Below are 12,063 nucleotides of genomic sequence, written 5' to 3'. Positions count from 1 at the left end.
CGGGTCAGTGGGTCACTGACATAGCTAAAACCCTCAAAACCCCTGCAAGCAAAATGACTATGGCTCACTGAGTTAGAGAACTCAATCGGCGAGTTCTTCCTCGTCTTCGATTGGATTGGATTGTTCTCGCTACAGCACCGTGATGTTCCTCGCAAGAAACCTTCAACGGCACTCTGTTAGAGCCCTCACTTTTCTTATTTCCAGCAATCCCACACAGTACGTATTATTTTCCCCAGTCCTCCTTCCTATTCTCAATTCTTTCGGTTATTAATCTGATTTTTGCTTTGATTTGATCTCTATTGTTAATCTGTAAAACTAGGAATGCGATGAAGTGGCAGCCTATCGACGGGAATTTTCGGCCAGCGTTTCGCGGAGCTAAAGAGGCGGGGCTGCAATTTACGTCTAGCGGAATGTGGAATTGCTTTGACGGAGCTCGAGGGATGTCGCGGAAGAGTATGAGAAGCAAAGTGGAGGCCCGGCTGATTAAAGAGTCGGGCAAAACGCTAAGGGAACGTCGGAGGGCTAGTAAACTAAGGAAGAAGCTTATGACTGATGAGGAACGACTTCTTTACAATCTAAGAAGAGTATGTTTCAACCTCCACTTTTGATACTGCATAGTCTAATTCGTAAAGAAATGCAAAAGTTCAAATTTTGATTCACTGCGAAACTTCAGTTTTCTAGGTTCTATGAGATGTTCCGGTGAGCAATGTGTGTTTTAAGACAAGAAAGATTATTTAAATTGTGTTATGAACAGATACTACATTGTAAAAGAGTCAATAGTACTCAAAAAAAAAAAAATTGTGATTTGGAAAGGTCATGTAGCTGCTAGCATTCTTATGTTTCAATCTCTTTCATTAGTGTAGGCAAAGAAGAAAGTGGCATTGCTTCTTCAGAAGCTGAAAAAATATGAGCTTCCAGAGTTGCCATCCCCAAAGCACGATCCTGAACTTTTGACTCCTGAGCAGCTGCAGGCGTATAAGAAGATTGGTTACAAGAATAGAAATTATGTTCCTGTTGGTGTTCGTGGTGTCTTTGGAGGAGTTGTCCAAAATATGCATCTTCACTGGAAGTTCCATGAGACTGTGCAAGTTTGTTGTGATAATTTCCCAAAGGAAAAAATTAAGGAGATGGCATCTATGCTGGCACGCTTGAGTGGTGGTATTGTGGTTAACATTCATAATGTGAAAACCATTATTATGTTTCGTGGCAGAAACTACCGGCAACCCAAGAATTTAATTCCTATTAACACACTTACAAAAAGGAAGGTCAGTATATACCTCTGTGTGTATATTCATTTGTGTCTCTCTTTATCTTTTTTGTCCATTATATGTTACTTTATAGTTATCCTAGTCAGTGAACCAACTTGTTGCCTAAAATTATTATTTTTTGTTACAAAGTCATGCTTTTATTTGTAAGGGCCTGTTTGATAGTGGCATTGCTTGTAACTAGGCTGTACCACCTAGCTTGTGTAATCTTTGAAATTTTTCTAATAATTGAAGGCTATAAATTATAAAGGCAGCTATATTTCACATGTATTGTCAAAGTTGCAAATGAAATAGGTTTCATTGGTTGAATCTAAATAATTGCTGAATATATTTAGATGATGGATTAGATTTGTGCTATGTTTACATTTTTCTCTCTCTTCCAGGCATTGTTTAAAGCTAGATTCGAGCAAGCACTAGATTCTCAGAAACTGAACATAAAAGAATATGAACAAAAACTCCGTAAAAAGGGGATAAATCCTGATGATCCAGTGGCCATGGCTAGCATCCAACGTGTAGCTTCCACATTCTTCAATGCCATTGACAAGAAAGAAGGAACCCCTTATGTTTTCCAAGGGGACAAAAGCAATCAAGTGGGTGCCAGCATCAGTAACGCAGAACAACAGTCTGATGAAGAAAGTGATCAGGAGGAGCTTGACCGTTTTATAGCTGAGATAGAAAGGGAAGCTGATAGAGAATGGGCTGCTGAGGAAGCAGCAGAGAAGGAAGAACTTGGAAAAATTAGGTATTGGAATCAGGAGGATTTTGGTGGTAGGTTCAAAAGATCAGAAAGCAATGGAAGTGATGAATCAGATAATGAGATGGTAGGGAGGACAAGGAACTGGAATGATAAACGTGGAAGGAAGGTAGTTCATGATGACAGTGATGAAGATGGTGATGGTGATGTATCTGAGGATGATGATGGATGGGATTCTGATGATACTAGAGGAACGAGTAATTATGATACTCATAATGGAGAGTACAAAAGTCATGACAAAAGTAGTAAGCAAAACATACAAAGCTGGCCAAAACATAAGACTGGTAAGGATAGGGGTAGGGGTCAAGGAAATTCCAATATATATGGTAAACCTAAATTTGATGAAAAGATGTCAGAAGAGCCCGCTTCAGATGATATGCTCAGTGATCTTGAGAATGCCATGTGGGAATCAGATGACGGGGATGAGCAGAGCATAAAAGAATCAAATGATTACCGAACCAAGCAAATGAATAAGAATGAAAGGAATGGTGGGAAGAAGAGGAATGTTAGAAAGTTGAAAGGGATGGATGATTGGGACAGTGATTAGCCAAAGCTCAATAGGTTCAATTGCCATTACTAGTATCATGTGAATGCACATCAAGCAACCTTGTCAGAGGGACTTGATGGACAAAACACGGTGAACAACAGAACTGATTTTGTTCACTGGAAACAGATCAGGAATAGAGGTTTATGGATCACTTGATTGTGGCTGAGATGGATATTCATTTCCCTACAGCTGGAGCAGAATCTTTTCTGAAGTCATTCATTATCTACATCTGCTGCTTTCTTATTTATATACCTGAATCTGTGGAAATGTTATCTTGGCAGACAGGCTGCTACTATCCCTGTTTGCTTTTATGCACTGCCTTGTTTATACTTTTGGGTTTGGGTAAAATCTATTGATTAGTGGTTATAGTGGGTGTGCTGTAAGGGAACAATATTGGACACCACAATGCATGAAGAGTTTTTTTTTGTAAACTTCTTTACCCTTAGGCAGTACCATTTGGTAATCTTGATATTGTAATAACTGAGTCTTTGAATCTTTCATTTCATTAGAAATAGGAATTTTTCTTTGGTAAATTTTGCCGCTTTTAGTGTATATATCTGATTGTCTGGGAAGCACACATTATACACATTAAGTCTTACACCAGTCAAGAAACAGTAGCCTAAGTTCAAAATCCATTGACAATTTACATAAGAATTTACATTCACACAAAAGACAGTTTCAAACAGAACTTGAGCACAATTTATAATAGGAATACATGTTACTCTCTAGGAAAATAGGGGAAACAAAAAATTTCCTGCTACCAAAAAAAAAGTGAGAGAAGTGTCATTTAAGTTATGATCTGGTCTGAAATATGGGAAATGTAAGCAAGTTTCTCTAAACACTAAATGAGACTTCCTTCCCTAAGCAAGATCCTCACTTGAAGAATTTGTAAGCCATTGGCCTGTAAGCATGTCAAATAATCGCTACCCAGCAACACAGTTAAAGAACTGACTGACCAAGAAATCCACGTGTTTCCCTTCAAAAATAACCTAAGTTTTGTCGGAGATTAAGGTACTATGACTCAGAATACATCCACACCAGTCAGCAAGTGCATGATAAAATATCATCATGGTGCAACATAAACCTCCCATGTCAAGAAATAATGCCTCACTGTAGAATACAAACTTAACCAGCTTCTCTTTTGCAATTTCCGGGTAGAAGATATTGGTACTTATCAGCATTGTTCAGTAAATAAGAAGGAAGATGAACTGCAGAATAAAAATGAGGAATAGGGCCCATTTTCCCAATAATGTCCTTGAAAGTATATTCCTCTGGAATCATGTCATACAAATCTGCCCCTTTGCAAATGATGTCTTGAATCCTTTTGGGGTCAAGAAAATGTGAAAACCTTACCCGATCAGTGTGGCTGTAAGCTTTCATCTTGAATATAAAATCACTTATGTGGCGGAAACAAAAGCTACAGTGCCAACCAGATTCTGCTAAAACGTAGTCAGTTTGACGAAAGTGTGCATACCTAGTCTTTCCACTCTGATACCTATGAACAGAAGCTCTCCAGCTGCTCTGATCAACTAAAAATTCAAAAGAGTACAAATAATTCCTCAACTGAAGATGTAAAACTGGGGGAATATCATCACACCATCGTAGAAGGTTAATTGTGTGCCTGCTGGGGATCTCATCAACATCAGACATTATGAGCAAATCATCGTCTTCTATACCCGCTATTCTCAAAAGCTGGTCAAGCGCTACTCTCTGATATGCCTCCTCAACAAATGGATTTTCACCCTTCCTAAACCTACCCGCAACTGTTCCATAAGTCAAGCGAGGCTCAACAAATTCAAACTTTTCCCGGTTCATTGCAAAAACATGGGGTTTGGGCAAAGCAGTAAACGTTGAGTTTGATTCAAGGAGAACAAAACGTGTAATGTACGGATACAATTCTTGCCACCTGATTGCAAGCATGTCTACTTCATTACTGAAAAGAACTGCATCAAAGACACGCCTTGGATATTCACGAATTCCCCAACCATGTAGCTTGCAGAGAGTCTCCATCGACACATTCTCATGATAATAGTGAGTTACATGAATGAATGGCTTAGGAGGAGACTGCCAAAGTGGCCGGAAGAAATAGGAAATCTTCTGTCCATGTACATATATACCGAGCACACATGTTGGAACAACTACAAACAAAAAGATAATACTCCTTAAATCCAATCCTCGGAGCATGCACCTTACTCTTGACATGGTCGGTACCCCCGGGTAATCCTGCTGCATAACAACACCAATGTGATCAAATGCCCAAAACAGTCAAGCAATTTGGGAAAAAAAAAGAGACCTGAATTGTGTGTGTCTTTGAAAATTAAACTCCAGAAAACTACATATATTCATTCAACTATTTAAAAGTTTTGATACTTGAAATGTCAAATTATCATTAAATGTCCAAAACTAAACCTTCAAAGCATGGGTATTACTTTAACTTCTCTGAATACTACATAAAAGCAATATTTGCAGTAATGAAATTTCATAATATCTTGTAGAATAACAGGTCACACCATAGTCCCCTAGTGCCTAGTAGTATTTTGTAATAGAACGGTCCCACTGCATGGAAAAAGCATCCCCAATCATAAAGGATTGAGATTATAGCCTGCATTGACTTCAGAATTAAACAAAATAAAGCCTCAGAAAGAGAAAGAATAAACAAAGATATCTGGAAAAGAATACAAAGGAGTTCCTAGAACAAGACATAACCCTCAAATTCAACATTCTAATGTACAAACAATCTGCAAATTCCAACAATTTCGAGCGAGAATAAAACAAGGACATGTTTTATATTATAGTATTCAATAAAAACTGGAAATTATCGATACCCACTTCCCAATACACAAACAAAGAAATAACAACGAATCGAAAACTTCAAATTTACAGTGACGAATGGCTTACGCGGAAAAGATTACGTTTTGAAAGGAAAATAAAAAGAAAAAAAGGTGGATCCATGAATACCTGGCCGCAAACATCTTCACATATATCGTCTCTCTTCTTAGAGTTATAATAGTCACCGGAAATCATGAGGACACAAATTCTCAAAAACTTTCCAAAAATGCCTGTTCTGGAGCCTTCGTTCTCCCCAAATTAAAAAGCAGAGAAACTCAAAGACACGGAATGGAATTGAAAACCCCGATCAAACCCCCACCGCTAAATATGGTAAAGAAAAAAGCGAAACTTTGTACAAGAAACGTTGGTGTTGTTGTAGTTGTGTTATTCTCTATCGGTCTCCCCCAAATGGCATCGGTTTAGCGGTATATACAGGTTGATTCTCTCTCTTCCTATCATGGAGTTTCAGGGTGGGAAGAGAGAATATAAATAGGGAGAGGGAATGATAGAAGATTATACTCTTAGGATTCCAATATTAAAAAAACCCATATATTATTAATATTGGAATAGAATCGAACCAATGACGACGACTATTTCTATACGGACATCCCCACATTGTATAGTTGGTTATAAATATTCCCCTGCATCTTAATTTTATCCATTCCAACAAATTTAACTATTGCCCCTAACTCTATCGTTTAATGGCACAGAGTAACCCTTCTAAATAAGAGATTATAAGTACGATTTTCAGCAAAAACAATACATATTTTACATTGTAATAAAGTCCGTATATCAACCCTTAAAGTCAAAATACCCAAGACTGATTCTATAAATGAATTCACTCTATGGCATTTACCAGGCCAACTCTGATCTATAAGTTAAAACCTTTACTAATTAACTTATCAATTATAAAAAATAAATTAATTTATTACTTACGCAATCTATCAATCACACATGCATACATCATTATTTATGTATGTATACATACATCGAATGCCCTTTATATTCAATTTTATTCATACTTTATTAGAAATGATATAATTAATATCCTTCTTCTAGTATATTTAAAACAAAAACTTGTTATTAAGAATACTTTGTGAGTAAATTATAAGATATTGAATAACACAATAAATAAATATGAATATTGTGATCATTAAAAACATGATTAAGAGGACAACAGGACAGGTGGGAATGGGAAGAAGAAAGTGTACGTGCGGTGTCCAGTGAATGAGTGGAAGATGGAAACTACATAGGATGGATGTTTTGTTAATTGTGGCCATATATTATGCCCACCAGGTCACGCACAGGCGCATATATGTATGGTTTATAGCCTGTGGGCGTCTCATCAAATTTTGGTTTCACATGCAGGTTTTTTACTATTTCCATCATTTTAAGTGGAACATAATATATAATATATATTGATGACCAAGAACAGAAACATTATATTATATAGTTTGCCATTTCGAAGTCAACCCTCTTGATTGACTTGGTCGAGTCCAATTCATGTATCCATGACAAACCATATCCCAAAAACTAATTAAGCTAGCTATTCATGATTTTTGAAGTAGCATTTAAGTGATGACTCATGAGTTGGTAAATAATTAGCATCTAATGACATGGTAGCATCCAACCAAGTGCAGTGGTCAAATCTTCTTATGAACTCATATAATATTACAATATAATTACAATGAGATCGATAATATAATATAATATACATATCTCAATTGATTTGCCTTTAATAATATAATAATATAATCTATTTACAAATTAATTTATTAAGTCAATTCCAAACTCTTGAACCACATTACATTTCATAAATATATACAACTTGAACTGTATGCAAAAACGACATTCACAATAGTCAAGCATTAGTATCCCAAATAGCTACTATTGGAAGCTAAGGCCGGCCATGTAATTGATAAGGACCACAAAAAGGTAGATCACGTTATCTAAAGCTAATTAACCTAGCTAAATTATGAATGTCAATAAGCGGGTTACGAAATCAACTATGAACTAATTCGATTGAGGTTGTCCTTAATTTAGCATTATATATACACACATTGGATTTTGATTTTGTCAAACGTAACATATAGGCAATGGACGTGAAGTATGGTGCGTGGACTAGACCAGATGTAATTTTAAAACTGAAATAATTGGAATTTGGGACACACTCAATAGATAAGAGTATATGCAATGTATGCAGGGTAGGGTGTGTGCATATATATAAAAATGGGATGGCTAGGCTGTACCACTTGGAGTTAGGTTGCTTGTGGGCAACTTCTGGGAAACTGACGCCGGATTAACGTTATCTAAATGCCCGAATTATGCATGCAATGGGGACCAGATCGAATTGAACTACACAAACCTTAACTTCAATTCGTAGTCTGTCCGTCCCCCTTAAGACAGAATTAGCTAGGTAGTATAGGTATCTACGCATGAATATTCTGAGCTTTGTATTTTTCTCCACCGCAAAATGACAATATATATAATTTCTGCGCGCATTTGGTGGAGGATCAAAAGTACGTAATTAGTGGCCCGCTGCAGTGGTCGCCCGGCCCGGACTGCATAAAGGAATTGACAAGTCTTCAAAAATTAAAGCCCGGGTACGCTGATGACGAAATACATAATAAATAATATAATGTATGTGTGGAGAAATATATATATATATATTTGGATCGGAAGAAGACGACAATATGCATGCGACATTATACATACGTACTATGCACTGTTGATTACTTGCAACTCAGAAACAACGTTAAAGGATTTAGCAGCTAGACAGTGACCAACCTTGACTGCCGGAATTGAATTGATGAATCAACATTATCATCATCAGCGCAACCATCTGTCAAACTCATCATATAATTCATATTAGATAATGGGATATATTATGCTGCCAATTGGTACCAATAATGTCTCTAACACGCATGTATTTCACTTTATGTTGCATGCTGTATATATCTATCAGATCAAAAGTTACAAGCTAAGTAGTCTAACCCATATCTTACCTACCTAAGTTGAAGTTGGTGTTGTTTAGATGGGCTTTTCAAAAAAGGCATAATATATGTTTTATAGCTTTACTTCCCTCCTAGTGATGCGTAACATACATATCTATTATTATTATATTTATGGTTTAAAGTTTGGCTGATATGACGACGGAAAAGTTGCGCCACTTTTTGCACCCTTAGCTTTCAGTTCACCAGTAATTAGAAATTCCGCAGATACATTATGCTTAATTATTTTAGAATAATGTCATATTAAAGTATTTTTAGTTCAAAGTTGGGATGACCCTAATTAATAAAATATCACAAAGAATTAAATATTTTTAAGTTGTTCATAATTGTCCGATTAATTAGGATAGACTTCCCATCTGTCGTACTCACCTCCTCACATGGGTTGGCAGAAATATATTCTTGAGTGAGGCCATTGTCAATTGTGGAGTGTGCATTATAGAATTACTTAGAAAGACGAAAGCAAGTTGGATTGCCTACAGCTATTCAGTATTGACTTAGGAAAAAAAATGTGATCTAAACTCAAACTTCTTGAAACAAATTACAAGAAGCTAAGTATAAAGACAAGTTGTTTTCATGCATATTTAAAACTAAATTTTTATACTAAAAAAGTACTCAATGCGCCTATAGCCCCTATAGGTCTACATGATAGAATTCTAACAAGAAAACAAATTCAAAAATTCAATTAATAATTATTTTTAATGTTTTAGAGCTCATATGATCATAATGAAAATAAAAATAATTGAAAAGTTCCTTTCGGAGCTTAGCGTAATGATTCGTCGCTTGATTTGATGTCATGATTGAAAGCGACAATGTGACATAAGAAACATGAAAAAAAAAAAAAAGGTTCAAGATAATATAATGTAAGAATTGATTATGCAACTTGCAATTTATCTTTACAGTAACTCTAGATGCAAAGTCCTATAAATTTAAGGTTAATTAACGGAGCTAATAGTTGAGAAGTTCAAAGAAGATGTTTGACATTTGAAGCAACAATTAATGCGATTGCATAGGAAGAGGAATTTAAATATTGAATGTAAACCCATAAAGTCCATATGTATACGACTTTTAGCTCACAAATTGTTAATGAAATAGCACTTTCAATAGTTTTATTAAAATTTATTCTTACTTTGCATAAAACTTATATATTTCTCTTCTTCCCCCCAAATTGCACTCTAAATCTTAAAATATTTTAAAAAGTATCAATGGGTTACATGTTTATTAGTAAATTGTGAAGTTTGAATAGGAGCATAGAAGGAAAAATATTTGAAATCTTCATTTACGAGAAAGCCAAGCATTGAAGATATATTTTAGGTGAAGATTGTATAGTGACTATTGTCTATAATTGATTGGTTCAAACGAGATGACCAATTGAGATCGAGTTGAACTTGAAACTTATTATTACTAAATTAATTGTTCGCGTAATGCAGTATGGCCCGGTCCATATTCAAGACCCGGTAACAGTCTGGGCCTATCAGATTTAAAGAATACTCGGATTAACTAACTAGTGACTTAAGAGCCCATTGGTGACGCGAATGGTACGACGGCGTTTTGCGTACAAGATTGCTGACGAATTCTTACACTCTGCCGCCATTGTAATCCGTATACATTCGCCCTAAAGGGCTAAGGCTGATACTGAACAGCGCTGCAAATTGCAATGGCGAAGGAAGAGGGCGGAGGAGCTGAAAGCGGCGAGAAGGAAGGGCAAAACCTATTGGGCGAACCGACCTTCAAGAAACTGGAGAATGGCCGCTTCAAGTGCGTGGAGACGGGCCACGAGCTCCCGGCTCATGCCAGAGATTCGTATGCTCGGAGCAAGCACTGCCGTTTAGGCCTCATCGATGCTGCTCTGGCTAGTAAAAAGCCCCCTCTCAATATGTTCTCTCAGGATCCTCTTTCCAAGTAATTCCCTTTCCCCTTATTCTAGGTTTATCGTTTACTATAGCATCTGAATTTGCTGATATTTTCCCTCTATATAACTACATATGACCATTTTCAACTGAAAATTCCTTGTTACAGTTTGTGCTTTTAAGTTATGATCCTCGGAAAATTATCGACAATGTTCAGTTAGCAGATAAAATGAAATGTTTGTAATTGAATCTAGTTACAGTTTATTTAACATTATTGTATTCACATCTGATATTACTGGTGATCTATATGGGGTGTGTTTCGGGTGCTCTGTGCTGAATGTTAGTTTGTTGTGTGATTGTTGCAGGTCAAAATTGAAATGTAAGTTGACAGGCCTCACTGTTAACAAATCTGAGGAGCATATTTGGAAGCATATTAATGGGAAACGCTTCCTCAGAATGTTAGGTCTGTGACCTCTTTCTCAAATGTTTGGCTTAGTCTATACAACAGTTTATTGAGACTTGTGAGCTAGAATTCAGTGTAGTATGAATTTTGATGTACTGAAAATTTAAAACAGAGAAGAAGGAAGCTGAGCAGGAAATGCCAGATCGAATGGTAGAAGAGAAAATTGAACAAGTACAGGAAAAGCCAAAGAAGAAATCCAGTAGTTTGAAGAAAAAGAAAAAGGAGAAAGCAGAAAATGCTACCAATATTGTATCTGAAATGAGGGATATTACTGGGAATGACAGTGATCCAGAAGAAGCTGAGTTCTGGATGCCTCCAGTTGGAGAACGTTGGGATTTTGATGATGGGGGAAACCGATGGGGTTCTGGCTCGGAGTCAGAACCAGAAAATGATGATGCTAATGGTGAAGGTATGCACTGCACTTGAATCCAATTCTGTTAACAGGGGCAAAGGGTTTATTTAACCAATGAAAATGAATTATTAGTGATTCAGCGCAGTATTATTTATTAAGGAAATATTCAGATGAGTCCTGCATGGTACTTACTATTTAAAAAAGTGGTACCATACTACCATCTCTTGATCTAACAGGCAATTTGGTACAAATTTTAAATCATTTGCCTCTGTTGACTCCTGATCTTTCTTCACATAAATATAGGATTGAAGAAGTTTTAGGTTACTATCAAAGGAGTTCATGCAAAACCTGTTCTTACGTTGTCTCAATATTTCTTGTTTTGCCACCAGATGAATTGATTGAAGAGGCTACCCATGAAGCAGGAGAACTCTCTAAGCAGTATGTTCAAAACTTGTTTACTTTTCATGAATCTTGGTATGCATTTCGTTTATCATGTGTAGAAGTTATATCCGGATAGGAGGCCATGAGTATTAAGGTGTATTTCAAGTAGATGAAAAAGGAATCCTTTTTCCTTGGTCCCCTGCTTTTTAAGTTGTTTTCTTAGATCAGAAGAGAAAGAGGCATTGGAGTTTCAAGTGTTGATAAGTTTGTTTGTTTGCTTTGAAGGACAAAGCGAATGACCCTTGAGATTGGACCCAGCAGCTTTGCTCGAAGGAAGAAGAAGAAGAAGACAAATGCTTCGTGATGAGAATTGATCTAAGTTAAATTGAATTTCTTCGCAGGAACGAGTTTCAGCACAGCAGTGACTCCCAAGTTCTGTTTTTTCTTTAATCAGTACTCTAAATTTTTTTACCTGAGGGAAACAGAAATGTGTACTTGCTTGGCGTTCTGATATGGTGATTCTGTTTTCTCGGACACTTTTTGGAACGAAAGCCTGAATTTTTAGATTAAGTCCGCCATTATATTATATCAGCAGTTGTTACTGTCAATTATAA

The 12,063-nt window shown here is 36.5% G+C and overlaps 3 protein-coding genes across 4 annotated transcripts; 2 read left to right on the top strand and 1 right to left on the bottom strand.

The window, feature by feature from the left end:
- The first annotated feature begins 3 nt into the window (after positions 1-3).
- On the top strand, positions 4-3,099 carry LOC116012685 (uncharacterized CRM domain-containing protein At3g25440, chloroplastic). The gene is made up of 4 exons (XM_031252324.1): positions 4-216; positions 320-584; positions 864-1,265; positions 1,649-3,099. The coding sequence occupies exons 1-4, from the start codon at positions 143-145 to the stop codon at positions 2,564-2,566; spliced, it is 1,659 nt and encodes a 552-aa protein (XP_031108184.1). The 5' UTR covers positions 4-142; the 3' UTR covers positions 2,567-3,099.
- A 71-nt stretch (positions 3,100-3,170) lies between these two features.
- Positions 3,171-5,902, bottom strand: LOC116012684. 2 transcript variants are annotated; one of them, XM_031252321.1, is made up of 2 exons: positions 5,525-5,902; positions 3,171-4,792 (listed from the first exon to the last, which is right to left on the bottom strand). In XM_031252321.1, the coding sequence occupies exons 1-2, from the start codon at positions 5,588-5,590 to the stop codon at positions 3,692-3,694; spliced, it is 1,167 nt and encodes a 388-aa protein (XP_031108181.1). In that variant the 5' UTR covers positions 5,591-5,902; the 3' UTR covers positions 3,171-3,691. The 2 variants fall into 2 exon arrangements, with proteins under 2 accessions (XP_031108181.1, XP_031108182.1); XM_031252322.1 differs by having other exon boundaries at positions 3,171-4,789.
- Positions 5,903-10,013: 4,111 nt separating this feature from the next.
- LOC116012827 (surfeit locus protein 2) lies at positions 10,014-12,035 on the top strand. The gene is made up of 5 exons (XM_031252504.1): positions 10,014-10,305; positions 10,619-10,716; positions 10,829-11,125; positions 11,458-11,506; positions 11,735-12,035. Exons 1-5 carry the CDS (start codon positions 10,061-10,063, stop codon positions 11,811-11,813), a joined length of 768 nt encoding a protein of 255 aa, XP_031108364.1. The 5' UTR covers positions 10,014-10,060; the 3' UTR covers positions 11,814-12,035.
- Positions 12,036-12,063: the final 28 nt, after the last annotated feature.

This window comes from Ipomoea triloba, chromosome 3, assembly GCF_003576645.1.
Source record: "Ipomoea triloba cultivar NCNSP0323 chromosome 3, ASM357664v1".
Lineage (NCBI taxonomy): Eukaryota > Viridiplantae > Streptophyta > Magnoliopsida > Solanales > Convolvulaceae > Ipomoea > Ipomoea triloba.
The sequence above is the reverse complement of the archived record's forward strand: the minus strand, read 5'-3'. Positions and strand labels throughout refer to the sequence as shown.

Coding starts and splice junctions, on each gene's coding strand:
- LOC116012685 (XM_031252324.1), top strand. CDS start 143: ATGTTCCTCGCAAGAAACCTTCAACGGCACTCTGTTAGAGCCCTCACT. Junction 217..319: donor ATTTCCAGCAATCCCACACA/GTACGTATTATT, acceptor CTGTAAAACTAG/GAATGCGATGAAGTGGCAGC. Junction 1,266..1,648: donor ACACACTTACAAAAAGGAAG/GTCAGTATATAC, acceptor TCTCTCTTCCAG/GCATTGTTTAAAGCTAGATT.
- LOC116012684 (XM_031252321.1), bottom strand. CDS start 5,590: ATGATTTCCGGTGACTATTATAACTCTAAGAAGAGAGACGATATATGT. Junction 4,793..5,524: donor GTGAAGATGTTTGCGGCCAG/GTATTCATGGAT, acceptor GTTGTTATGCAG/CAGGATTACCCGGGGGTACC.
- LOC116012827 (XM_031252504.1), top strand. CDS start 10,061: ATGGCGAAGGAAGAGGGCGGAGGAGCTGAAAGCGGCGAGAAGGAAGGG. Junction 10,717..10,828: donor ACGCTTCCTCAGAATGTTAG/GTCTGTGACCTC, acceptor AATTTAAAACAG/AGAAGAAGGAAGCTGAGCAG. Junction 11,507..11,734: donor GCAGGAGAACTCTCTAAGCA/GTATGTTCAAAA, acceptor TTTGCTTTGAAG/GACAAAGCGAATGACCCTTG.